The sequence below is a fragment of the Archocentrus centrarchus genome, chromosome 3, assembly GCF_007364275.1.
Source record: "Archocentrus centrarchus isolate MPI-CPG fArcCen1 chromosome 3, fArcCen1, whole genome shotgun sequence".
NCBI classification, from domain to species: Eukaryota; Metazoa; Chordata; class Actinopteri; order Cichliformes; family Cichlidae; genus Archocentrus; species Archocentrus centrarchus.
Genome location: NC_044348.1, coordinates 6,863,573 through 6,891,017, shown reverse-complemented (window position 1 = coordinate 6,891,017; position 27,445 = coordinate 6,863,573). Strand labels below are relative to the sequence as shown.

Here is a 27,445-nt window from a genome sequence, read left to right as displayed (position 1 = left end):
TTTGCAGCCTACAAAGTCAACAAACAGCAACACCACGTGAAGCAACTTACATGTGGTACAAGTGTTTTTGATACAATAGCCCTCAATACCAAAGTCAGTAAGCAAAAATAGCATAAAAAATAAATCAAAATTTGGATAAATAAAGAGTTATATCAAGTGAAAAAAAAAACCAAACAATTAAAATAATATTACTTGTGACTAAAATGCTAGATGAGTTTGTGAAATCGCGTATGACAAATCCCTGTTTGTACGAGTTTGAGGAGGAGCAGTGAACGCAGCGCAGCTCCGGTGCTCGGTGGTGGTCAGGTGACCCGCGGCAGGCAGGCCATTCTCGGCTTCCCCTTGGCTTTGGCTCCGATGTCGGAGGTGTTTGTGCCTGGAAGAAATGGACTCTGGCAATGCAAGAATTTGATCGTTCAGAGGTCCGAACAGTTGACTCCGTGAATGGCGCCAAAACAGGACCCTAAACCTAAATTTCAAGAAGGTCGGTGGGGGAAAATAACACTGATGGTGCCCCGTTAGCGCCTGGAAAGGGGGCGGGTTTGTTGTTGTTGTCCCTGCAGCTGTAGCTCGACGTTAGCGGTCCCCGGGGAAGGAGACAGAGGCTTTTTACAGCCCAGATGTCAATGAAAACACATGTTAAACTGACGTGACATCACAATGAAGTGTATCAAGTAAAGCTAGCTGAAGGAGCAGCTTTGCAGATCTTAGCGCGAGGCTAGCGGTTAGCTAGCTTGCTATTTATGCTCTGTATTAGCCGCTAATGTTGTTGCGTTATTTCTGTCTAGGTTTTGTTAGAGTAGAATGCATTGCGATCATTTTGTGCATCCTAACGTGTTTTTTAACATTAGTTTCCCCTCCTCGCAGGTGAAAGAGTCCTGTGCTTTCATGGGCCATTGCTCTATGAGGCAAAGGTTTGTGCCAACACTTTGTGAATGTGTTATTAGTTATTTATTAACTGTAAAATAAATTGATGCAGAGCCTGTGTGTTTGTTTTCTTGCTTTTACAGTGTGTCAAGATCAACATAAAGGATAAGCAGATTAAATACTTCATTCATTACAGCGGATGGAACAAAAAGTGAGCCGCTTGGTTTGAATAAAGTTTGATTTTGTGTGTCTATTTGAATATGAATTATAACACTGATGAAGTTTCAAGGTCTGAGATGTTTGTTATTTTGTTTGCTTGTTTGTTTTTTTCCTTTGCAGCTGGGATGAATGGGTTCCTGAAAGCAGAGTTCTCAAATATGTGGACAGCAACCTTGCCAAACAAAAAGAGCTTCAAAAGGCCAATCAGTAAGTTAACCTGTTCGCACACACGGGCACTCATGACAAAGAAGTGTTTGTGTATCCAGTCTGTTTAGTTAAGATGTTGGCAGCAGCACAACCATGGACGTAACAAAGTTGGACACTAATGGTTACGCCCATGTGTTAGGAGAGAGATTTAAAGAGAAGGTCCTTAATCATGTAACAATATCTTGTCCACTGGGGACTGCAGATCTGGATGGACACTTTTCTTTCTTGGTGATGTTAAAATTGTTGAAGCTGATTTTATCTCATCTCTAACTTCTGCTGCTTTTGATTAAGTAAATATTATGTCATATTCACACAGGCTCCAGTTGTACAGTTTAGTGTGGAGTGACCCATCTATGCGATATCTCTATGTCAAACTCACCTTTAAGTCAAAGCTTTATTGCCAATTCTGGAATATGTAGAGGATCAAATTGTTTCCCCTGACCCACAGTGTGCAGTTAGAATGAATATAATATGTAGATATGAAAATAAAAGTATAAATATGATTTACACAAGATATATTAAAGCCTATATACAGTTAGTGCTGTCAGTGGATAAAAATATGAGTTGTACAAAGATTCTTAATGTTAGATTCATCATATCAAACAACAAGGACAATCCACCAATACAGCTATACTGTGTCTGTGCCACCGTGGCGTGATTCACCAGTCTGGCTCAAGTATGGTCAGTAAAAGCGATTCACATAAATTTCAATAATTGTCCCCTCTCTCGCTGTCTTTTTTTTTTTTTTCTCCCACAGGGATCATTATGTTGAGGGAAAGATGAGGGGTTTAGCACCAAGCAAGAAGATTGCTGCTGTGCAGCAGAAAAATGTTGATCTGTAAGTGTCCTGCTTCTTTTCCTTTCTCTAATAATTCATCACATCAATTGATATAATGCAACCTTGATAATATGTCTTATACAGAATGAAGTACTGTATGCATTCATGTATGAAAGTAGTGTCTTGTACTAAGACTGTCATACTATAATGCCCTTTTTTTTTTTTTGCATTTTAGGAAAGTGAAAAAGGCAAAACAGAAGAGTAAGTAAAATATTTGTACAAAATATATTTATTGAAGATTTGTTCTTCGCAGATATTTTTTGTTCTTGTAAGAGCGCCTTGGCTGTTGTGGCCTTGTGAGCTTCAAATACATTTAGAGAGTCTCTTACAGACCTGTTCAGTATTTAAAAGGCTGTCACTACCTGCCCTTTGATCCCACAGATAATAAACCTGTTCACATTTTTTTTTCTGTGTAATTTACAAGCTGTGGTGGGTGTCTTGTTTAGCCCCAGGGTCGGGTGAAGGTACCAGCAGCGGAGAGACGCCCCAGGGGCCGCGGAAGAAGAGGGCTCGTGTTGATCCCACTGTGGAGAGTGTATGTATCATCACTTACTGGGGAGCCTTTAGTTGTGATTTAAAAAACCACAGCTTAAACTTGATTCTTTCATAAGAATGCCAACTCAGCTTCCTTCCTGAGGTGTGAGCAGAATGGGGGAAAATACTGCGATGTTGAGGGTGGGCTTGCTCAAGGGCAGTACAGAACATCCTGGTTTTGTCTCATTTCTTTAAGCTCACAAAATAGTTTGAAGAGTCGGTTATTCCTGCATGAGTGGACCAGTGTACCCTGTGGGCCACAGTAGGTGTTAGGATTTTTTTTCACCCCAAATTTTTTTTTTAGAAGTGTGCATATAATGTGGCTCCTTGTAAAGTGCCTTCATTCAGCATTCATACTGTATTTAAAGCTGGACATTCGGTGTATGCAGGTCTGCTGTTATTATTCATCCTAAAGAGCATAGCTTTGGATTTTATGTATTTCTTCTTTGTTTTTCTGTGAAAGAAATTTAAAATGGTTAATGGTAAAGGGGGTAAAACCCACAAAATATCACCAGCTATCACCAGTACACAAAAGCTTTAAAAAGCAACAAGGTCATATTGTGTGTGTACAGGAGGAGATGTTCACCAACCGTGTGGAAGTGAAAGTGAAGATCCCTGAGGAATTGAAACCCTGGCTGGTGGATGACTGGGACCTCATTACTCGACAGAAACAGGTGAAAAAAAAATCACATTTTCCCCCCCAAAAAAAGAAAAAAATCCCGGCAGGTTCACAGGTTTTATGCGCTTATTTATGCACCATGTGGCAGCTAGATATTTGGATCCATGGTAGAGAAAATATCCAGCAGGTATGATCTAAAGTTCTGCAGCCCCATAGAAACCGAAAGCCTTGTCTTACTCAAATTCTTCACCTCAAAGTCTTCTCTGCTGTGAGCGATCCATTGCTCCAGCTGCAGTTAGATCCCTGGAATTCCTGTTCTGACCACTTGTGCTTGTTTGTCTCTGATTTCACCATGAACCTCAAATTTGTGCAGAAAGAAAACATCAGCTTGGGTCAAATTTACCTGAGCTGCATGTCATGTTGTGGATCATCACAGCTAACAAGAGCTGGACCTGCAGTGCAGCTACCACCCACAAACTAAACAGCAGTTTCTAATGGAAGAGTCCGCAGTGTTTAAGCCTGCAGCCAGCACATCAGTCAGAATCACTATCAGAAGCGTGGGGGGACCACGTGAACTGTGGTGTGTGTCGTTGTGATCCCGCTTACAGTCATTTGTGATGCAGGAATCTCTAGGCCACTACGATCACAAAGCACCTAGCACTTTGTCTTCTTCTCCAAAATGAAATTCACGTTGAAGTGTTGCCACTTTGACACATTGGAGGAGATCCAGCGAACATCGCAGACACTCAGGTGTGAGAGGTCAGAACGGGACAAGAGCGAACTCTAAAAATAGCAGCAAAGCTGAAGATGTTCCAGAGGAACAAAAGGACATGACCTTGAAGAAGAGATTTACCATGAAAATCTACTGTCTGTCACAACAGTGTTTCAGAGTCAGAGGACGCACTAGCTATTTAATGTAGGATTGACAGTAAATGTTACAGTTATTTTTAAAATGTGTTTTGATGTTTTTGCTGAGTGAAAGTTTTGGATAGAGACATTTCTGTTGCTTACAGCTATTTCATCTGCCTGCTAAGAAGAATGTAGAGATCATCTTGGAGGACTATGCAAACTACAAGAAATCAAAAGGAAACTCGGACAATAAGTAAGAGTAAACACCCCGACGCTGTCAGGATAATGTAGCCGTAGGGAAACGGTGATATCCTGTGGTGAAAATATTCAGCAGCACAGCATCTGTCAACCACATAGTGATTACCTTCCTTGTAAAGACACTTTTCAAATTGGCCCTTAATGGAGATACTTACACACACACGTACCATTAGCTCAACTATATTTATAATGACACAACACCAATGATTTAGTACTTTGCAGTATTAAAATAAGCATAACTAAAACCACAACTTGTCTATTATGTGCATTTGAGCTTTTTTACAGTAAATCAAACATTGCTTTTGAACCAGAACTCTTTTTTGTTTGTTTGTTTGTTTGTTTTTCCTGTGTCTGCATTTCAAGAACTGAGAGCTGTCATAGTTCTTAGAGCTGCATTTTTAGGGTCTTTTTTTGGGCATCCTTTATCTGAGACCTTCTTTAAATATCTCGGCATGCTGCCTTTTCTGGTTTGAAATAAAAATACACCAGAATAAGTGATTTAGTTTTCAGCCCCTGTAGCCAGTTATTGGCATGACAGTAGCTAGAAATCATCCAGCCCCACTTTATTAAGCATATGTGCAGCAGATGAAGTATGGGGGTCAGATGATTTTGACTCATCCTGTCTTCCAGTACAGTAGACTACAAATAAAACCATACCTAGTTTAGGTTGGGGTGGTGGTATTCACTAATGTATTCAAAAACACAGACAGATAAGATAGTATCTGCCACACTGGGAATCTCTCTTAGGTAATAGAAAATAATTTCCTTTATTCAATTGCAGCAGGGATTATTTTGTAAAAAAAAAAAAATGTAGGAGAAAAATTCTGCGTCAGTCTTCTTAGAATAGTACTTGTCTGCTTTCTCACATTTGCTGCATCACAGCACAACAAAAACAGCTTTGAGACAAAGTAAGCCCAGTGATTTCTCTCACACAAGTGTTCAGATCTATACTACTGACTGCTCTGTGGACGGTGTGACCTCTGCTGTCTCCAGTAATCCACTAATTCTCTTCTTCGTTCATTTAGGGAATACGCTGTGAGCGAAGTGGTGGCAGGGATTCGGGAATACTTCAACGTCATGCTGGGCACTCAGCTGCTTTACAAGTTTGAGAGGCCGCAGTATGCTGAGATCCTGGCTGAACATCCAGACATGCCGATGTCTCAGGTGTACGGAGCACCACACCTGCTGCGTCTGTTTGGTGGGGTCAAGTGAAACACATATATACTGTGTATATATATTGTACAAGGTGTAATCAAAAGGTTCAGAAAACTGATGAAACTGATTTAAATTTGGCTGCTGTTCCCTTCATGGTCGTCAATTTGTGCACCTCGGCCTGTTTATGTTATTTTAAGCGCCCTCGTACATAAAGAAATCTCTCCTGAATCTCCTTCAGTCTGCAGTCAGCATTGCTCCTCATACACTGTATGTCGTCCCCCACCAACAGTTCGTATTGGAGCCATGCTGGCCTACACGCCACTGGATGAGAAGAGTCTGGCTCTGCTGCTCAGTTACCTCCAAGATTTCCTCAAGTAAGGTTTTAACTCCCAGCACACCACTCGTCACTCTGTGTCGTGTTTGGCAGATTCTCAAATGTCATCATGCACTCACATTCATATTAGCGCAGCCAGGCTTGTTGAAGACCCTCAAAAACATAAGCCATGAAATCGATTTTCTGCTCTTGAAAGTATTTTTCTTGACTCTGCACATTGCAGCGCGTTATGACCGGCCGAGGTAACGTGTTGTTCATTTGGATCGAACGCGGATTTAAAGTCTCTTAGATCATTCGTGTGGGATGTTTAGTGGTTTTTGATGTGTGAACAGCACCGTGGACACATCTGCACTGACTGGTTCAGTGGTGACAGAACACGATGTGCAGGAATGTACGAAGGAATACGCTGTGCCTCAGGCAATGTCAGAGACATGATGGAGAAAAAAGACCCGCAGCGCTGAGGCTGTCCCTTTTTATATAGAAGTCTTTTTAGCTGAAGAGGCGGAACATATAGGAACATATTTACTGCACTTTTATTCTCATTTCTTATCTGACTTCATGTTCTCCGTAATAATAACATGAAAATAAAGTGTAGAGAACGAGAGAAGACAAACTTGTAAGCTGTGTAATAAACACTGGTGTCATTTCCTGTGTAACTTGAAGATTTATTAAAGCAAACACTGCCTTGAGCCCTCGTATAGTCCACAGCATAGTCATTTCCTTTATTTTGGAAAGGTTTGTTATTCTATATCAAAATAAGAAAACATAACTGCCCCCATTCTCACTGAATTCTGAGTATGAATTTCCTGTGAATGGCTTTTTTTTCTCCTATCTTTTCCTGACTTGCCAGCACACACAGATCTTACTTAAAATCCAGCTCGACATCAGGAGTTCGACATGATGCAGGCACCACAATCTAATCTTACTTTTAAAGTTATTTTGTGTATTTTATAAACTTGTTGGTAATTGCATACTAAGCTGAGTGTGAAAATGTGCACACCAGCCATTTCCCTCCTCGCTGACGGGCAGTTCTTCATTTCCTGCAGGTACCTGGTAAAGAATTCATCCACCCTTTTCAATGCCAGTGACTACGAGGTCGCGCCCCCAGAGTACCACCGCAAAGCTGTGTGAGAGCTCTCAGCAAACAACGCTCCTGTTGAGACGACCTCATCCCAATCTCCCAGAGCATGACTAAAATATCCGTGACTACCCTTTGGATTGCAGTCTTGGACGATATTTTTCACTTGAACTGATTCACTTCCCCCCACCAAGGTCTCAGGAGCTCGTCACTGTCAAGAAGAAAAAAAAAATGTGAAGCCTTTCTAACTGAGTCACTTTTCTTTTTTTTCTGTCCCAGTTACTTTTCATATCCCTGTTATTTTTAAAGGTCATTAAAAAGGTGTGTTTCTTCATCATCCATCGCCACAGAGCAGCTCTTTGGTGTTTTTGTGCATTCCAGCTGATAGATATTTGTTACTGTTGCATGTGGGTATTTATTAGTGTTTCTTCGGCCAAATGAAGTGCAGTTTCATGCTGGTTCACAGTCAGTATTCAGCAGTTTTTGTATCTGTATCTTGTGTATTTGTATCAGTTTGTTTAAAAAAAAAATGTTTATACACAATCTCCACATTGTTTACTGTGTTTTGTTGTTCATATCTGGTAAATTATTTGGGATTATTGCTGTTCTTTAACACGCATCTTGCTAAATGTCACTAATAATTCAGTAGCAGCAGCAGGAAATTGAAGATAGAGACCCGTCCTCCTGCTGAGTTTGGTTTAATCTGACAAGTCAGACGCTCAGGTTATCCATCTTTAAGTCACGTGTTGACTTTTCGGAAATACAACTTTAAGTTCAAATGTAAAACATCCAAAATGCCTCCAACCAGGTTTTAACAACATGTGATGCACCACAAAATATATATCCTGACATCAGTGTGAAAAAATTATAAAGGAATGATTAAACATGATGCGTTCAACTGCAGGCGTCTGATTCCTGGTAAGCAGAAGGTTATTTCTTTATGTGTAGAAAGGGGCATTTTTACAAGTCAGTGTGTGAGCTCTGTGGGTCGCAAGAATCCGTCCTGAAAAATGTGGTGTGAGAGTTAAGGATATATAAATGTTATGAAGAGTGCTGTGCAGAAGTCTTCAGCCACCTTGTATTTCTGTATATTTTGCTTCCAAGAAGCCAGACTTCATTTTAACTTGTTAAAGTGGTCTTGTGCAATAATTCTCCAGCTTTCTGAAGCTCTTTCACAGTTTTCTTTGGACATTGGCTGCTTTTTCACTCAGTCCAGTCTGTGTACCTGACCATTTTCAGAGTTAAGCCACTTAACACTGACTTATAAATTATTCATGCATAAAAAGGTACCTGAATCCAGGGACAAACTAATGCTGTGTCTAAACATAGCACACAACTTAGCACAGAACCCATTTTACATCTTCAGGCACTTTGTTACTTGCAAAAATATTTCTTTAGTTGAATATCTGAAAAATGCCAAAGATAAAACAGTTTGACAGGCTGGACATTTCAACTCTCATCATGAAGAGGCTTCTTTAAGTTCTAAAACCAAAAGGTGGAGACTCCCAGGTATTTGAACCCTAGTCCCCTTTGGAGGTTGTCATTGACCCACAACTGATCATGTGCATCATCACATGAGCCAAGGTGTGAAAAAAGGTGTGGGTCATTAAAACCAGGGGTGTCAGGTTTCCTATCATTGAACAGAGGCAGTAGCTTATAATACCAGCTGTCAGCCACCTACAATGCAGTCTTGAGATCCCTTCCCAGGTGCCTCTAGCCCCACTCACACCTTACCTCAGGTGACCTCAGAACGTCACATAATAGGGTGGGGCATGGTCTCACAGTGGTTTCACCCAAAATGTGAAATGTCTTCAAAAAAATTAAAGAAGTCCAGCTGCCTTTTTTCAAGCTCTTGAGACTACCATCAGATTTATTCACCTGATTTGCAACGGCTTCACTTTTCAATGACAATGATCCCAAACACACTGCCAGTGCAGTAAAAGCACACCTGGACAGAAAAACACACAATGGGAACTCTATCAGTCATGGATTGAGTCCAGACCTCAACATTATTGAAGCAGTGTGGGATCATCTTGACAATTTTCAATTTTCAATTATTTTCAATTAAACAACTTTCATTGATTTCCAAGTAATTGCATTTTATTTTTGCTTATATTTTATTAGCATATTAAATAGTACATAAATATTTACATAAATATCAATCCTAAAGTGGCCCATATTATTCTTATACTATAATAACTATTGCTGCTATATTAAAAGTAGAGTAAAAAGCATATTCCCCTCTGAAATATATTAAAAAGCACAAGTAGAAAGAAGCATAAAATAAGAACACTGAGTGAAAAGAACTGTGCAACACTTTAGTCCCGAAGCTGTGTTTTTTGCTTCTGTTAAATGTTTATAAATGTGTTTAATTAGAGATGCACACAGCACATCTGGACTCAGGCTCTTCAGCAGAGAGAAACGGCTGCATGAAAACACAGAGCAGCGGGCTGTTAGGGGGCACACTGCTGCTGCTCCAAGATCTCCTGCAGGTTAATCCACCTGTGATGCTGATTAATGCTACATATAAACACAGATAAAAAACTGCTACTTTGGATCTGCGCATCAGCTGTGATTCATTTACATTAATTACGTGGGGTTAAACTGCACGTGGTCACAATGTAGGTGTGACAGGTAAATAATTTCTGACAGTGAGTGACTGTTTGGACCCTGAGAACCGCCTCTGAGCCGCTCAGTATGTGATATACAGCCCCGCGTGTATTGTCAGGTCATTGTTTGTGTGTGCGTGTGTGGACGGGTGGATGAGAGACGGTCTCCATGGCAACGTCGCCGTGGTAACGCTGTTGCCACGGAGACATAGACAAAGCAAGAGACACGCTGAGGAGCAGGAAGCATCAAAGTCCTGCTTTAAGGGTCGGTATTTCCTTAAGGTAAGAAAACAACATAACAGGAATACCACGAAAACAATAACAACTTCCATTTCACTGATGGATCTTTGATGGGAATAATTATATGCCACGCATGTTAACAGTCACTCTGTAGTATAGTAAGCTTACATGCCAGCCACGAGTTTACTATTATGGGAATATGCCTGTTTATTTATAAGTGCTTGTTACTTTTCAATAAATAACTGGCTGATTCCTTTAAGTGGATCAGAGCAGGGTGATTAACGACCACAAGGGGGCAGCGTTTTCCCTTCTCCTCAAGTCGCTCTTGTTTTTCCTGCTTTCTCGTAGATTTTATATTTGAGTGTATTTGATTTGCTTATATTAATCGAGGAAAAGGCCAGGAAACGCATAAAATAAACCATAGTAAACGTAGTAACCATTTAGTACTAAAACTAAATGTTTTAGTATGAACAGCATAGCAATAAAATATTTAATCAGTCAATCGCTGTAAACTCTGGCCTATGAAAATCTTATTTTCTCCTTTGAACGCACCTGTTAATGTTTGGAGATGGACCTGTGACAAACATTTGATATTACATTAAGTTCATCTAATATCTAAAATAGCCCTATGCATATATATATATATATATATATATATATATATATATATATATATATATATATATATATATATATATATATATATATATATATATATATATATATATATATATATATATATAAACTTATACTGGGGTAAATTAGGGAACTCTGATATGTTTACGTGTATGTAAGTGTATATTAAATGAAACGTGTGGGACTGCTATACAGAGAGTATAAGGGAAGTACACAGTGATTATTAAAATATTTTTCATGGCTCTGGGCAGCAGGAGGGTTACAGGATATTGTGATGCTTGTATTAACAGATAGTAACTGTTTTGTTTTTTTTTTTCCGGGTTACGTGGGTATTGATAGGTATTTGTTTCTAGGTGTTTCGGTTTTCAGGTGAGCCTGACGTCATAGCGGGTTTCTCCCACCCTGTCCCAGGACGCCTCTTACTATTCCCAGCGGCCACTCTCCAAGGAAGTCCCGCCCTCCGTGACTGCCCATTGGATTAAAGGTCAGGCAGCCCCTGGGTGCTTTGGTTTTATTGGCTCCTGGGGTGTCCGTCAAAGTGCGACGGGAGTTTGCGGTTAGGCGTCAGGTGAAACTCGCTCAGTGAGGAAAACGGGGCAGATTAAACTTACTTTGTAAGAACTTCCTGCACTGCGTTTGTACTTTTTTATGAACTTGTACAGCGTAGGCAACGTTTGACACAAGGGACCAACACTTTACAAGATGAAGAGCCTCAAGTATCGATTGAAAAAGCACGAAGTTACTATCACAGTAAGTTGAACACTTGTTTGTTGAGTTTTGCTAATTTTCCAGTTTCTCACGGCTGCAGCAGTTAGCTGTGAGCTGATGAACGGCGCTGTGTTTGACCTCCGGGAGTTACCGTAACTAACCCCTGACCTCCCCGCCTCAGCGACCACGCTAACCGTGGTCATGTTCCCACGGTGGCTGCCTGCGCGCCCCCCTCCGCTCCCCCCTCTCCTGGAAAACAGTATCTCCAAGCACCTGCAGCTCCACGCAAGTGCAGGATGTGGCCTGCTCGACACAGTTTTTATTATTCTCCGTGCAGCCCGGTTCAAATTTTTATTACCTGGCCTAAATCTGCTGCAGCCAGCTGTGCTGTTGTAGTTGATGTTGTTCACAAAGCGCGCTCTGGAAGAAAGCGCCACAAATCAGTGCAGCAAAGTGGCTGCGCTCCTATGTCGTTATCACAGGGGACGTTTGTGGTCCTGAAAAGCTGTGGTGCATTTCGACACACTTTTGTGTCTTGTGAAGAATCTGAGGGGAAAAAAACTAATGTTTTTTTTTTTTCTTTAACCTCTCCGGCAGCTATAGAAATGTCAGCGTGATTGTCCAAATACACCGATTTATTCTGTTTACCAGCTATTGCTGTCAACAGTGTGCGCTCAACATGCCTGTAGATCAACACCTACCTTAGAAAGTGTTAAATGAGCGTTTTGCATTGTTGAGTTCCATTGTGTTTCTAATATTTTGTCCTTCCCATTTAGATTAGCAAGGGCAGATTGTGTGAGAGACATATTTATCAGTGTAAGACAACAACAATAGCACCACAAACTGGGACTGGAGCTTCATATTCTCAATTTATTTTCAGTTTTGCTCACACATTCTAAAAGCAAGAACAACAACTGGAGTTTTTTTTATAAATTAATTTTACAGAAGCAGGTCATTATTATTATCATACAATTAATTAGTGGAGAGTAGCAGAGCCTCAGACTTGACGACCTGAGTGTTTTACCATGAAGTACAGCTTCAGAAATGATGACAAAGTTGAACATTATACTTAACAGCTTTCACTTACTCATTTGTTGTGTTGAGCTGCATTGATTTGCCACAAAAATGCAGACAATGTATGTAAAGCATAAGTCTGCAATTCCACTACATTTGTCACAATTAGCCATCAGTGCTCCATGGCACCAAAACTCCCTATAAATATGATACAGTCTGTATAATTATTCAGCCTGGCAGCATCCATCAGTTCTAGGCTGTTCCCATAATTTGAATAACCTCATCTGTGACCATAATGTGGAATTGATTCTTCCAGCTATGACGTATGAACTTCGCTGAATAGACGGCCATTACAATTCTGCACAGTTCAGCATGCAGTGGGTGTTTGGCGCTGCACTCTGTTTTCAGCTCCCAGCAATTACCATGAGAAAGGCACAAAGCCAGAGAAGCTGTGTGTGGTAAACTATCTGGCCCCCTTTTGAATAAAAAAGCGAGAGAGAGGAGAAGAGAAGCCCTTTGCGTTTGAAATGGTATTGTATCTGTATTGATAGCTGTCTCACCCCCTCTGACAGCAGAAGCAGAAACACCCATTTCAAAAAACAGGCACAAAAAAAAAGAAAAGCTTGCAGCCTTTCTGTTCCATTTGTTTCAAAGCACCCTCAGGAAAAGCTCGATATGGGCTGTGTTGAGGAAACAGATGTGACATTTACACTGGGATAACATTCCCATTGCATTCCTCTGTGAAGGCAGAAAAGGAGGGGGGGGGTATTAAAGATAAAAGGTGTAAAATAAATCCTTTTAAATGTTTTTAAAGACCAGTTTTGCTTCAGTTAAGATCTGTGTGCCGGCACAGGTAAACACACACCCGGACTGGATCATCACCACCTGTTTCACTTCCATCCTGAAACCTTTGATGTTTATGAAACGTAAATCAGTCAGTCACTCACCAAAGGCGTTAGGTGAACAGCATTAAGCGTTAAATGTCTTAGACTGGTGCACAGTGAGGTGAACTTGCTCACTGTTTCCGCGTGAGGTGACTAATCATTAAGAAATACATGTGCATTTTTCAAGTGGGAGAGGCAGGAGGGGTGGGGGGGTGGGCTTGAAAGGAAAGTGTAACTCAATCCTGGCCAAAGAAAACAAATCCACTGAGGAAACACCATCTTTCTCCACTCCTTGTGTGAGTTTATCAGTTCTGTCTCCTGTTGTAAGAGTTTAGAGATTTTTTTCTGTTTTGTTTTAACAAAGAAGCCATAAGCATCATATTCAGACTCTTTGCAGTTGCCTTCCAGAGTTCCCTGCTTGATTTGCTTGTATTCACCTTTATTCCCTAATCAAGTTTGCTTGTCACGCATTAACAAGAATTTATTTCAGCTGAGGAATGCCAGCTATGCTACCAAACTGTTGAAGGTGGCTGCCAAACAAAGCTGCAAACTTAGTAACCAGGATTCAAAATGTCACGGCATTCCCTTAATGCCAGCTGTAGATTAAAGACAGGATGAAGTCTGATGGTTTGGCTCACGTTTGCAAAAGGCAAGACTCCAGTTTCAGTTATTCCTTTGTGCAGAGGTCTATTCTTCTGTGGAGACGCGTGATTAACCGCAAGGCTTCTTGTGACAAGCATTGTCGTGTTTAAAGGCCATGCTCGTACGATGGAAGGAAACAAGATGGTTTGGTGTTTTTATGTTTGACCGTATACGGCTGTACCTGCCTCGCGACGATATTTTCTTTATGCTTAAGTTCATGTGTAATCATTCTCGGTTTCTGGTGAGTTAGGTTGTAGAGTCTGGCAGTAAATTCTCAAAGACATTCCTTTGTGGAAAGCAGTATTGGCTTATGAAAAGCAGATCCCTATCAACATGCAAACGATTATAAAGCAAAATAAAATGTTCCTTGGAATGTCATCGGCAAGATTCCGATCAAGCATTTCTCAAACACTTCAAATAAGCACAAAACCAGGTTTTAGATGGGGAAAAACATGTTAAACCTGCTTCAGTTTCAGCAGAGATTGTTGTTTTCAGAGCTGAGTCTACAGAGGGACAATCAAAAAGTTCTCTCCAGCAGCACAATGAGAGAAAACTATTTCCTTTTTTTTTAGATTTGTTTGCATGGCCACAGTATCTGCTTGTCGCCACAGCAATCATCAGTCTTGTCAGCCAGGGAACTCTGCTGGGTTTTCTTTGTTCAGTACAACCCAAGAATCTGAAACCACTGGGTTGTACAAATGAGCTGGTTCATATTGTTATCTCAGAGAAGGAGACACTAAACCTGTCAGACATCAGCTTGAATGCCTTCATGATATAAGGACTTTCTGAAGCAGATTTATCCATGATGGCTTTGCCAGACCAGAATAAGCAAAGCAAAATTCAGGTCTGGATTTTCCCATGCTCAAGATCCAGCTGTCAGAACCAGCTGAAATCATCTGTATCAGCTGACTGTAGTCTTTTAATCCATTGTGATTGTGTGTGTTTTTGTTATGGCCGACATCCCTCCAGGTCAGTTCTTTAGAAGATTTCTCACCATGACAAGATGGTGACCTGTTTTTAAAATTATTAACAGAAAAAAACTCCCTCTCCCTCTCCCTTAGAGATAGGGTGAGGAGTGCAGCCATTCTGGAGGGCCCCCCGCAACTTGCCCTGGATAAGTGGAAGAAAATGGATTGATGGGGAACAAAACATGAACTGGCTGTATAAGGCGCAACACACACAGGCCTCAGAGACCGGTTGGTGACAACCACTGGTCACTAGGAAAAAAAATTAGTATTTCGTAACCAGTTGTGAGTGGTTGCTGGAAGGCGCTGACAGGTGAAACTGGTTGCAAAGAGGTAAGCGGCGTTGCACTGAAAAGCTCCTGTGATTGCTTTGGTTAGTTTATGAAGTTTATATGGAAGGCATGACTTGTCTGCAAACACTTACCAACTATTCGCTAAGTGTCAGTGAAACTGTGAAGAGTGCAATGCACACCTAAATCTGCTAGCGACCAAAGCGATCACAGGGAGGTTTTGAAGCACACACTTTGACTCTTTGTGCCCAGGAACCACCAGCAACCATTTGTCAGCCGGTCAGGGCTTACACATTTCTCCCTAGTGAACAGCGGTTACCAGAGGGTCACTGAATGGTCTCTAGGCCTGCATTAGTGAGGCCCAAGGAGAGATCTGTACTGCTGTTGTACTTGGTGGCATGTTGGAACATGTACCAATAACTGGTGGATGTACAGGATAATAGCCTGTGGTATATGAGTAGCTAGAAAATCACTGCAGAAATAGTATTTTGCAGTGTACAATTAAGCAGTTAGAGAGCTACTTCAGTTAGATGACCCTGATAGTGACATGTGACTGCCATTCTATGTTGGATAGACATGGCATTATGTTGGGAGAGTATAAATCAAAATATCTCTGCTACTTAGATCATTGTTGGTAATGCTACTGCTGAGCAAGACTGTTGGAAATATTGTTTACCAGATAATGTATTAAATCATGGTACTTAAACTGCGACAGAGGAGCACATCTATGCTGCCTGGAGCGAGCATGATATTATTGCAGCTACATCATACACTATATTGCCAAAAGTATTCACTCACCCATCCAGATCATTGAATTCGGGTGTTCCAATCACTTCCATGGCCACAGGTGTATATACTAGGGGTGGGACTTTAACGCGTTAATTACGGGGAAAATAAGGAATTAAAATTTTTAATGCATTTTAATCGCACTTTGCACCCTGGAATGTTTATCACTGCACGAGTTCCAGGCATACAGATTATATCGACGCACAATGTCAAAAATTCAAGGGCCGCATCCTTCGCAGCCCACGAAGACCGCAAAGGCCGGAAGTGAGCGGCTAGCCTTCATATCAGTGTCACCTGCCCTCACCTCTGCGTAGCTCATGTTGCCTAGAAACCGTGAGTGCGAAGCACAGCTGTGTAAAAGCAGCTGATTAAACGGAGAACGAAGTTTTTCTCCTTTTTGTGGTTTAATTTTAATTCTTTTATTCAAAATAAGCTGTTAAAACAAGCATAACACATTTCAACATCAAGGAATACAGCTGAGCAAATGATTAATTTCCAACTATATTAAGTGAGACATTAATGTTGACGAAAACTATCCAGTTATGATGCTTAACTTTAATTTCAGGAGTTTGCTTATCACAGGAGCACTTCCGCCCTGCGTTGGTCTGTGTAGTAGACTGGTGGGAAAATAAACTAAATTTTGAAGTTTAAGCTTATGTATATTGATTTATTCATCAACCAAACTTAAATTAATATTTCTCATGTTAAATATTTAAATGTGATTAAAATGCGATTAATTTCGATTAATTAATTACAAAGCTTCGAATTAATTCGATTAATTTTTTTAATCGAGTCCCACCCCTAGTATAAACCAAGCACCTAGGCATGCAGACTGCTTCTACAAACATCTGTGAAAGAATGGGTCACTCCCAGGAGCTCAGTGAATTCCAGCGTGGTACCGTGGTACTAGTTGTGAAATTTCCTCGCTACTAAATATTCCACAGTCAATATTTAGTAGCAGTTAGGAATGACATCAACTCAGCCATGAAGTGTTAGGCCACATAAAATCACAGAGTGGGGTCAGTGGATGCTGAGGCACATAGTTTGCAGAGGTCCCCAACTTTCTGCCAAGTCCGTTGTTACAGATCTCCAAACTTCACGTGGCCTTCAGATTAGCTCAAGAACAGTGCGTATAGAGCTTCATGGAATGGGTTTCCTTGGACAAGCAGCTGCATCCAAGCCTTACATCACCAAGTGCAATGCAAAGCAATGGTGTAAAGCACGCCGCCACTGGACCGGAGCAGTGGAGACGTGTTCTCTGGAGTGATGAATCACACTTCTCCATCTGGCAATCCAATGTACGAGTCTGGGTTTGGTGGTTGTCAGGAGAACGATACTTGTTGTCTGACTGCATTGTGCCAAGTGTAAAGTTTGGTGGAGGGGGGATTATGGTGTGGTGTTGTTTTTCAGGAGTTGGGCTCGGCCCCTTAGTTCCAGTGAAAGGAACTCTTAATGCTTCAGCACACCAAGACATTTTGGACAATTTCATGCTCCTAACTTTGTGGGAACAGTTTGGGGATGGCCCCTTCCTGTTCCAACATTGCTGGTGTAAAGAAATGGATGAGCGAGTTTGGTGTGGAAGAACTTGACTGGCCTGCACAGAGTCCTGACCTCAACCTGACAGAACACCTTTGGGATCAATTAGAACACAGACTGTAAGCCAGGCCTTCTCTTCCAACATCAGTGTCTGACCTCACAAATGCACTTCTGGTTATGGTCAAAAATTCCCATAAACACTCCTAAACCTTGTGAGAAAGCCTTCCCAGAACAGTTGAAGCTGTTATAGCTGCAAAGGGTGAGCCGACATCATATTAAACCCTATGGATTAAGAGTGGGATGTCATTCAAGTTCATATGTGTGTGAAGGCAGACGAGCAAATACTTTTGGTAATATAGTGCACGTCTGTGATCTTTAAAAGACTCACTGAGCCCTTAGTAACGTTTAGTCTAAGCATAAGGATACAGAAACAGTAGGAAATGAAACTGAGTCCAAGCACTATATGTAACAGAACATCTAAGTAGTGTGTAATAGATTATAAGAAGTGTGAGTGGGTGATTCCAGGTGAAGGACTGTCTTTTTCTCTAGCTCTCATTTCACATGTGGGGACAAAAGTATTTTGCTTGGTTTGAAAAGTTACAGAAGTTGTGATTTATTTATTTTTTTTAAATCTCTATCTTGTTCAGATTGGGTCTGTGCTGTGACAGTGCAATTTTTCAGCACATGAAATTTTATAGCTGTTTTGTTCTGTCCTGTCATCCATCTGTCTTCAGTGACTGCTCAGTATTTTCTACATGATATTCACTTGAATTGTAACTTAATTGTAGTTGTCACTGTGCCTCTATTCATGGAGCAATTTAGAGTGGCCAGACTGACACTGTAATTGTCGCTTAAATCAATTGAACAATAACACTCAAATTATTGTCTAAAAGTCACAAAGTTCCACCAGTCAGACTTTAACTTTGTGCATATAATGCAGTACGTGTGTACTGAATGTACTGATTGCAGTGGTTCTGTTTCTATTATCACTTTTGTTTTTTTAATATTATTACAATATCATTTATAGGGGTGGGTGATTAATTGGATATTAATTTAATTTGGGAGTTTTGGCTTTCAGCAATTACAGTAACAAGCTAAAACAATTACGCTTCTGCATTCATTTTAGTTACGAAGTAAAACCCGCCATCTGACTGATTTAAAGAAAAGTAATACTACATTAACTTATATTACAAATATTCATTAGCTGTATCACTTTCAGGATCCATAAATATAAATTTGGTTCATGTTCTGTTTAAATGCTCATTTCAAGCTCTGTATTTTATTATTAGACTTGGAGTAGATTTGTATGAGTTAAAGTTCCAAACAAGTCGTATTTATTTTATTCTGAGCTGTTACGCAGCAATATTAGCTCTCTTGAGGCCATCTGCCCCATAAGGAAACTTTCCTCTGATTGGCTGCCCTTAACAAACAGACGGTTTAAACAACAAGTGGGTGGGGCTTCTTCAAGCAGCCTGCCTGAGATAATTAAATCTCACTGGCATCATCAAGAGTATAAAAAATGTTTGAAGCAGTCTGAAATCTGAGCTTTAGGGACAACATAACCGGCCACCTTAGTGGGCTTAATACTTTGGAAATGGCCTGCTAAGTATTTGTTCATATCATTGTCTCAGGCCTAACCTCCTTGACAGACAGCTGTATTTTGCCAAATCTCATGGTTTTCAGCATATAGCCGTATTTTGTATGTTACTAGTCTCTTCTGGCTGTAACTGTAAAATGCCCTTACCGTTTGGTAAATTAGCATAAAATATATTTATCACCAGTAAATATGACGGTGGTGAGTAGCACTCATTCTGCAACATGCTGTAGAGCAGTGTTCATGCTTTTTTTTTTTTTTTCTGGAAGTTTTGCTTTTGAATTTTATTTTGCATTGTGTACCAGCAATATTTCTGGTAAAGAGGGAAGTTCAGACCTGTTGGTTTGATGGCTCATCATGAAAGCCTTCGTTGGCCTTCTGACAGATTGAACTCTAATGGGGAGCTTCCCTTAGGCCAGTGGTTCTCAAATCCAGGTCTCATGGCCCAGTGTCCTGCAGGTTTTTGATGTGTCCCTGATCCAACACACCTGAATCAAATGGCTGAATTACCTTCTCAGTATGTAGTCAAGTTCTTCACAGTCCTGCTAATGACTTCTATATTTGACTCAGGTGTGTTGAAGCAGAGACACATCTAAAACCGGCAGGACACTGGGCCACGAGGCCTGGATTTGAGAACCACTGCCTTAGGCAGAGACTTTGCCTTTAATGAAATATTTCCTGCTTTTCTAGTATAACCAGCCTTGTTTGTGAGCTGTGATTATGTTAAGGATTTCAGCAGGAAATGTAAGTGAAAGCATGAAGTCCTTTTTTATTAAATCTGTATCAGAAATGAAAGTCGATCTTGATGTTTCTTTGTGGTCATTTGGCTTCACACAGATATGAATTTGTGCCCAACGTTTTACTGTTGGATTTGTAAATCTTTAGTTTTAGATTAGTATTTAGATTTTCATTTTTAACAGAAATTTGCAGCTTTCCTCCAAATTTCCTGGTTTCTGCATATTCCTGATCACACCCAGTTTTCTGTCTTTTCCCAGGGTTTGCATGTGCATTAAGAGTGAAATGTAGGAGCCTCCCTTACCCAAGTAGTGTTATTTCACAAAATAGAGAGCAGGGTTGGGAGGTGCTGAGGATGGCAACATACTGTATGACAGAGGAGGCACATGCTGCAGGAATGTTTTGTTGGGAAGCAGAAACTACTCTAGCTTCAAAGTTTTTATTTAACAAAAGGAGGGTGCAGATGGGAGACAGTAATGTGTTGGCTCCAAGTCTTCTGCAGAGATCACTATCAGCTTCTTTAGATGTCTGTGCTCGGGGATAAAATTGTGAAGTCGCAGATGAATCTCCTGATGAGCTCAGTGCAGATTTGACTTCCCTGTTTCTTTGTTTCAAGGCTGTGTTTGTGTTTTTTTGGAAGGTCAATTAGATGATAAGAAAGGTTTTGTATATTTTATTGTGTAATTACAATCTTCTTTGCTCACATCTCTGGCTGTGAACAAAAGAGGCCCCACCCTCCTACTGATCAAGCCTTCTGTTTGTGAAGGGCAACCAATCAGAATCATTGGCTTCCATTGATTCTGAAAACTTAATTGGAGAAAACATTATAACTATTTTGCATTCACTTTTGCTGTGAAGCATGCACCAGTTTCCTTTACAGCCTCACTGTTTCATGCAGCTCGAGCAAAGACGACTAAAAAAACCTCCATTCAGCACAATCTGTCATAGATCTGTTTTAGTGAAACCCTCAGGTTTCACAGATCCTGTGGAGGGATTATTTGTTGCCTGCAGCTGCTTTTGTCTGCTAGCTAGTTTGTCTAGGCACTTCATTATGTTGGTGCTGACCTTTTCTGACCTTTTCTCCCACCTGCCCGTTCTCGCATGTTGAGATTTGTCAAGCCTGTGGGTACTGTGACTCTTTGGAGAGCTATGTAAAGATCTACTGCTGTATTTTTACCCACCAAAGAGTGCACCGCGGGACATTAAGGGAAATTAAATCTGGCAGCAAGTGAGCGTTTTGTCTGGCTGTGCCACTGTCTGTGCCACTGTCTGTGCCACTGTCTGTAAGGCAGGACAAATACACAGAGATTTTGTAACATTTTTGTGTCACTTAGCCAGGCCCAGCTTTCTAGTACATGTAAGACTTTGTTCATGGCATCTGAACAGAATGCTGGTTTTCTAAACTGCTGTGTTAGAGAAAGATGAAGAGTTTGTTTATTTGTAATAATAAACTTTATGGCATTGTGGCGAACTTGTGTGTGTTTTTTTTTTTTTTTTTTTTTTTTTTTAACAGCCTCCTAAACACCCAAGAATTTTTTCTAGCCTCTGAGCAGCCTTAAAAGCCCTACTTATGAAGCTCCTTTAGCAAGTTTAGGCTGCAACTCGGAGACACCCAGCAGGCGTTCTGTTGGTGGGGGTGAGATTTGATTAAAATCCTCTTTTCCACCCTCCTTAATTTTCAAACGGTGTGTGTTTGCTTTTTGGTGTTCAGTTCGTATAGACTAAATGGTTCATTTGAGTTAATCCTTAGTCAGACTGTAAGGCCGTTTAAATCTCATGACAAGAGCCTGTCTGAATAAATGTCATGTGTGCTTGCCTAGAAAGCTGTTCGTAATGTCACACATGAACACACAGGAATCTCAGGACCCAGTTATCATTTTAATTTCTCATTTCCCTGTAATAGTGAGCTACACAGTTAGACTAGTGCTATGTTGAATAATTCATTCAGACAATGTCTCTTAATATTATTTTATGAGTATTTCTGTTGCAGTCCAGAAGAGAATAAAGCCCTGCCACTTTCCCCACAGTGCTGATCACAAAGCCATACTGTCGAAGAGCTTCTCACCTCAGAGCAGCTTGCTGTCATTGCCTGAGATGTGTAGATGATTTATATCAGTATATGTGTATACTCTGTTACCAATTTACTAGGAGCACTGAGCTAAGGCCGATCCACTCTACACAAGTCCTACAGTTAGTATTTGTGTCACAGAGGTTATAATACTCAGTTTTTGTTGTGTTGTACGACATCAGTGGAATGCAAAGTCAAGCAGGTGACCAACAATGATTTTTCTTCTTCTTTTTCTCTTTTTTTTTCTTTAATACAGTGGTGTGAAAAAGTGTTTGCCCCCTGCCTCATTTCCTGTTTTTTTGCATGTTTGTCACACTTAAGTGTTTCGGAACATCAAACCAATTTAAACAATAGTCGAGGACAACACAAGTAAACACAAAATGCAAGTTGTAAATGAAGGTGTTTATTAGTAAAGGTGAAAAAAAATCCAAACCATCATGGCCCTGTGTGAAAAAGTGATTGCCCCCCTTGTTAAAACACACCATAACTGTGGTTTTTCACCACAGTTCAATTTCCCTAGCCACACCTAGGCCTGATTATTGCCACACCTGTTCCCAATCAAGACATCACTTAAATAGGAGCTGCCTGACACAGTAAGGTCCACCAGAAGATCCTTGAAAGCTACACATCATGCCGAGATCCAAAGAAATTCAGGAGCAATTGAGAAAGAAAGTAATTGAGATCTATCAGTCTGGAAAGGGTTATAAAGCCATTTCCAAAGCTTTGGGAATCCAGCGAACCACAGTGAGAGCCATTATCCACAAATGGCGAAGACATGGAGCAGTGGTGAACCTTCCCAGGAGTGGCCGGCCGCCCAAAATTACCCCAAGGGCGCAGCGACGACTCATCCAAGAGGTCACAAAAGACCCCACAACAACGTCCAAAGAACTGCAGGCCTCACTTGCCTCAGTTAAGGTCAGCGTTCATGCCTCCACCATCAGAAAAAGACTGAGCAAAAATGGCCTGCATGGCAGAGTTCCAAGAAGAAAACCACTGCTGAGCAAAAAGAACATTAAAGCTCGTCTCAATTTTTCCAAAACGCATCTTGATGATCCCCAAGACTTTTGGGACAACATTCTGTGGACCGATGAGACAAAAGTGGAACTCTTTGGAAGGTGTGTGTCCCATTACATCTGGCGTAAAAGGAACACTGCATTTCAGAAAAAGAACATTATACCAACAGTAAAATATGGTGGTGGTAGTGTGATGGTCTGGGGCTGTTTTGCTGCGTCAGGACCTGGAAGACTTGCTGTGATAAATGGAACTATGAATTCTGCTGTCTACCAAGAGATCCTGAGGGAGAATGTCAGACCATCTGTTCGTGTACTCAAGCTTAAACGTACTTGGGTTCTGCAGCAGGACAATGATCCTAAACACACCAGCAAGTCCACCACTGAATGGCTGAAGAAAAACAAAATGAAGACTTTGGAGTGGCCTAGCCAAAGTCCTGACCTGAATCCTATTGAGATGTTGTGGTATGACCTTAAAAAGGCCGTTCATGCTCGAAAACCCTCTAATGTAACTGAATTAGGACAATTCTGCAAAGATGAGTGGGCCAAAATTCCTCCAGAACGCTGTAAAAGCCTCATTGCAAGTTATCGCAGACGCTTGGTTGCAGTTGTTGCTGCTAAGGGTGACCCAACCAGTTATTAGGTTTAGGGGGCAATCACTTTTCACACAGGGCCATGATGGTTTGGATTTTTTTCACCTTAACTAATAAACACCTTCATTTACAACTTGCATTTTGTGTTTACTTGTGTTGTCCTTGACTATTGTTTAAATTGGTTTGATGTTCCGAAACACTTAAGTGTGACAAACATGCAAAAAAACAGGAAATGAGGCAGGGGGCAAACACTTTTTCACACCACTGTATATCTCATTTCTTTCCCTTATTAAACAGTTGGCTGCATTACTTCCGAGGTTTTCCTTATTGTGACCGTAGGAGACAAACTGTCACACTCAGCACGTTCGCTTTAGGCTGGGTGACGTGTTGGCTGTATAGTTGGTGGCAGCACGGTGATCTGTTTTTTTAGGATTAACGTCTGGCTCCATAAGAGTGGCTGTGAGGTCATCCCAGCAGTGTTACCCGTCTGCGTTCACATGCTGTTCCCCACCCTACACCCCCCAATCCCACCGCCTACCCCCCCAATCCCACCGCCTACATGGAGCAGAGAGCTCATCCTTTATTTGCAACTACCAAGGAACATAAGTTTGTTTCTGGTGACTAAGTGCGTGTGTGTCTTTGTACTGTGTTTTGTGTAGCATGCATTTAGCCAGACTATTTATATCTAACATGAACTGTGAGTGTATGTCAGGTCAATGTTGAGGAGGTTGGGATGTGAGACGGGACTTAATTTATTGACTGACTTTGGGTGGGCTGCAACTGATGTCAGTCTGTGTATACACACACACACACACACACACACACACACACACACACACACACACACACACACACACACACACACACACACACACACACACTTACTTACAGTCAGTCATGCTGAGCAACAGAGGGACAAAGATTTTGCTGATGAAGGACAAACTGCTGTTCAGTGCCAGGGACTAAGCCCAATCAAGCTGTGCTCTCTCTGTTTGTATGTTTCTGTCTCTCTGCAGATTAGGTACGTGCCTCTGCTTTATGAAAAATGTGTAGTCAGTAACACATTTGGATGGATTTGTTACTTTTTCAAAAGTCACAGTGCCCTTTGTTGTCATGTACAAACAAGACAGTGAGAAACAAGGGGGTGAAGCCACATAGTGCCTTTGTCTTCAACACTGCTGCTGGCTTCAGTGCAGCTGCCAATCAGCAGGTTGTCACTGCAGTTGTAGACAAGTCCAGTTTGACATTTCTCAGTTCTTTGCATTATTTTTATTTTAAGAAGAGCCATTGTTAAGCTCTGTCACATGATGCGGGCGAGGTCTGTTCAAGAATCATTATCGAAGTAATTTCTACCGTGGCCACAAAAAAGGTTAACAGATTTCTTAGATTGTTTTATGAAAATAGAACTAAAATTATTAGCATGATGTGTGTAGTAATCTATCGTTTGATGTATTTCTCTTTATGGATCTGTTCAGTGTGTGTTGATGAGAAACACAATGCAGCAGAGTTCACTGATGTTCGTGACTGTGGTGTGAATGTGTGTTTGCTGTATCTTGAGACTTTTCTTGGAAGAAGAGGTCATAGGAAAGGATGTGTGGCACATTTGACCACGTCAAAGGGGAAAGCCACCACCTGCTTTGTATCTAGCTTATCTTTATCTTCCATCCTATGAGTCAAGGGATTTTTCCAAGAACTTCTTTTTATTTATTTATTTTTTTTTAATTTCCGGTAGTTTTAGGCACTTTAATAATTCTTTGTTTATTGGTATTTATTTTAATATATATACATTTGTTATCATTGTTATTGTTTGTTTGAGTGCTTTACACGAGACTAGGGAGATTTTAGGGAACATGTTTACTGATGTTTTGGTGTGTTGTGTAAGTTGTGTCACACTTTACATGGAAATTTGAGCTCTTACTTAGAGTAAGTGATGTGGTGCTTCATAGTGCATTTAAGTTGCATTATTTCATATTTCAAACACATTCACAATACATTCCTCATTGTTTGTGTGTTTGTGTGTGTGTGTGTGTGTGTGTGTGTGTGTGTGTATTGTAAGTACTGGCCAAACATGCATCAGCATAGTATTTGTGGCCAAGTACCAGCATGCCCAAAGAGTTCCTTGCTTAACTGCATACCGCCACTGAAGACTAAAGTAACCTGTGGTTTTTATTCAGATTTTGCCGTTGTCATTTTCTTCAGATAATTAATTGTTCATAATACTTCTTTCTGCTAAATATCATTAAAGTATGACTATCCCACAGATTTTTCTGTATGTATTTTCCTTTCTCTAGTGTGTGCTCCCTACAGGGGCTGAAAATGTACATTTTAATAGCACTTTTTTTTCTTTGTCAGTGTTTTCCCAATTTGCTGCAGCATTCATGACCTAAATATTTCCTCTCTAGCTGGTTGGAAATCATTTTATACCCCCACGGCTCTTCTTGTATTTATTTATTTTTTAAGTCTCCATGTCATCAGACTAGCTGGAATAACAGCAGTCATACAGGTTGTCATCTAGAGCCAAAACTCATAACCTTGCATGTTTTTAATTCTTCAGCTGGGTGACATTGTTATTGCAGTGATGGCTGTTTAAAAAGTGTCAGCTAAGCTGCTGGCATCTTACAGAAAACTGAACATGAACTGAAGAGTTTTAGAGCTTGTACCATCTTAACAAATCTATAAATTTGTACCTTAAATTCTTTTAAAAAGTATTCATTTATTTTACAGTTGCAGCTGTTGATGTGACCAGGATTGAGTCCACAGTGGTAAAAGCAGCTCCATGAAGCTAAATGTTAATGGTGGTATGTTAACATCCTCAGAGTGACGGTGCTAATGGCTGATGTTTAACAGGTCTGGTAACTATTGGGTTTAAGGCACTACAGTGGGGTGTGTCTTTTTCTTTTGTTGTGTGGAGCTAGAGTTGTTGAGTTGTACACTGAGGGGGATGTGGTGGCATTATGTTGTCAGGTTCAGTTGATTTTCAGTGGCTTCTATAGAGCTTGTTTTTCATTTGACTGTCTTTCCAGGCGAGCTGGCAGGGGCAAGGGTCACTGGGTTTAGGGAACTGGGAAGCTGATCTGGTGCCTGGCAGCAGGTCTCGGAAGTTGAGGAAAATAAATGGGAAAAGCTTTGCCCTCTGGGTCAAGTGTCATCTAAAACGGTGTGACCTAGTAGCTGGACTGACAAGTCTCCATTTTGGGCAACACAAGTAAGAACATCTTTGGAGGATCACCAGGAAGCTCCCAGAAATCCACTTTACCACATGGGTTTTATTTTAGTTCCAACAGAATTAGGCTTTACTTAAGTGTGTTAAACCTTTGCACTTCATGCAGATTTACACAGCGTAATTCTTTCTGTATTCTAACAGATATTCAGAGCCCCAGTTGGTTTTTGTATCCTTGTCTGTTTAGTTTCAACAACGTTGACTGTATTATTCTTATGTATCTGCAGAGTTGGTTACATGTTTAATGATTTTAGGCGTGTCATAGTGCAAAGGCTGTGCTCTTCTGGAGTCTGTAAATTTGTGCTTCACATTTTTTACTTAAATGTCAATATTTCCTTTACTTCCTGTTGTTTAGTGAGCACTGAATGTCCAATAAATTCACAGCTGCTAAGAACAAAACATGAAAATGATCATTTATAAGCACTTGACACTGATTGCATGAAGAAAGTTTGTAATTATGATTGTTAGAATTTTCTGGTACATTTAATTTTGCAATCAAATGCTAGATTCAAGTGAACATTTTTTCCTTTCTATTATATGCTGGCATCTTGTGTTTAGGTAAAATAAATTTGCATTGTAGTTTGTATTTGTAATAAAATCTTCTGCTAACTTTAAAAAATCATTTGTAAGATCGCTTTGGATCCTCTTTAGCTGAGCATAGTAATATTGATTCTATTGATACTGGTCACCTTTCCCTCTGGGTCCAAGCATACAGAGATGCATCAACTTGCTATTTTCCTGCTGACCAGCAGAGGGTGCTTCTGTCTGTTCTTCTGCAGCCAGCCCTGGAAGAATGAGTCTGTGTTTAGCAGCTATCCAGAAATGCTTCACATACATAGCAAAAACCAGCACCTCTTTTCTTCAGACACCTGGCTGGAACTGTCAGTGTCGGCCTGATCCGAGAAGGACTTTTACTGTGAAGCATCAACTTACCTGTGCCATAATGGCAGATTGACT

General features: G+C 40.7%; 2 protein-coding genes across 2 annotated transcripts in view; both read left to right on the top strand.

Annotated features, from left to right (window-relative positions):
• The first annotated feature begins 286 nt into the window (after positions 1-286).
• Positions 287-7,501, top strand: LOC115778116 (mortality factor 4-like protein 1). The gene is made up of 12 exons (XM_030726154.1): positions 287-484; positions 868-914; positions 1,011-1,078; positions 1,207-1,293; positions 2,051-2,131; positions 2,307-2,332; positions 2,578-2,666; positions 3,238-3,339; positions 4,298-4,386; positions 5,417-5,589; positions 5,836-5,920; positions 6,927-7,501. The coding sequence occupies exons 1-12, from the start codon at positions 445-447 to the stop codon at positions 7,009-7,011; spliced, it is 972 nt and encodes a 323-aa protein (XP_030582014.1). The 5' UTR covers positions 287-444; the 3' UTR covers positions 7,012-7,501.
• A 3,502-nt stretch (positions 7,502-11,003) lies between these two features.
• The window catches only part of uacab (uveal autoantigen with coiled-coil domains and ankyrin repeats b), a 44,661-nt gene continuing 28,219 nt past the window's right edge, over positions 11,004-27,445 (top strand). Inside the window, exon 1 of the mRNA XM_030726376.1 lies at positions 11,004-11,193. Coding sequence (XP_030582236.1) covers positions 11,146-11,193 — 48 coding nt within the window. The 5' untranslated portion in view covers positions 11,004-11,145. The remainder of the gene's footprint in view (positions 11,194-27,445) is intronic.

Excerpts from the sequence above, each read along its gene's own strand:
- LOC115778116 (XM_030726154.1), top strand. The coding sequence starts at position 445 with ATGGCGCCAAAACAGGACCCTAAACCTAAATTTCAAGAAG. Across the intron at positions 915-1,010 it reads CATTGCTCTATGAGGCAAAG|TGTGTCAAGATCAACATAAA; the intron begins GTTTGTGCCAAC and ends TTGCTTTTACAG. Across the intron at positions 2,132-2,306 it reads CAGCAGAAAAATGTTGATCT|GAAAGTGAAAAAGGCAAAAC; the intron begins GTAAGTGTCCTG and ends TTTGCATTTTAG.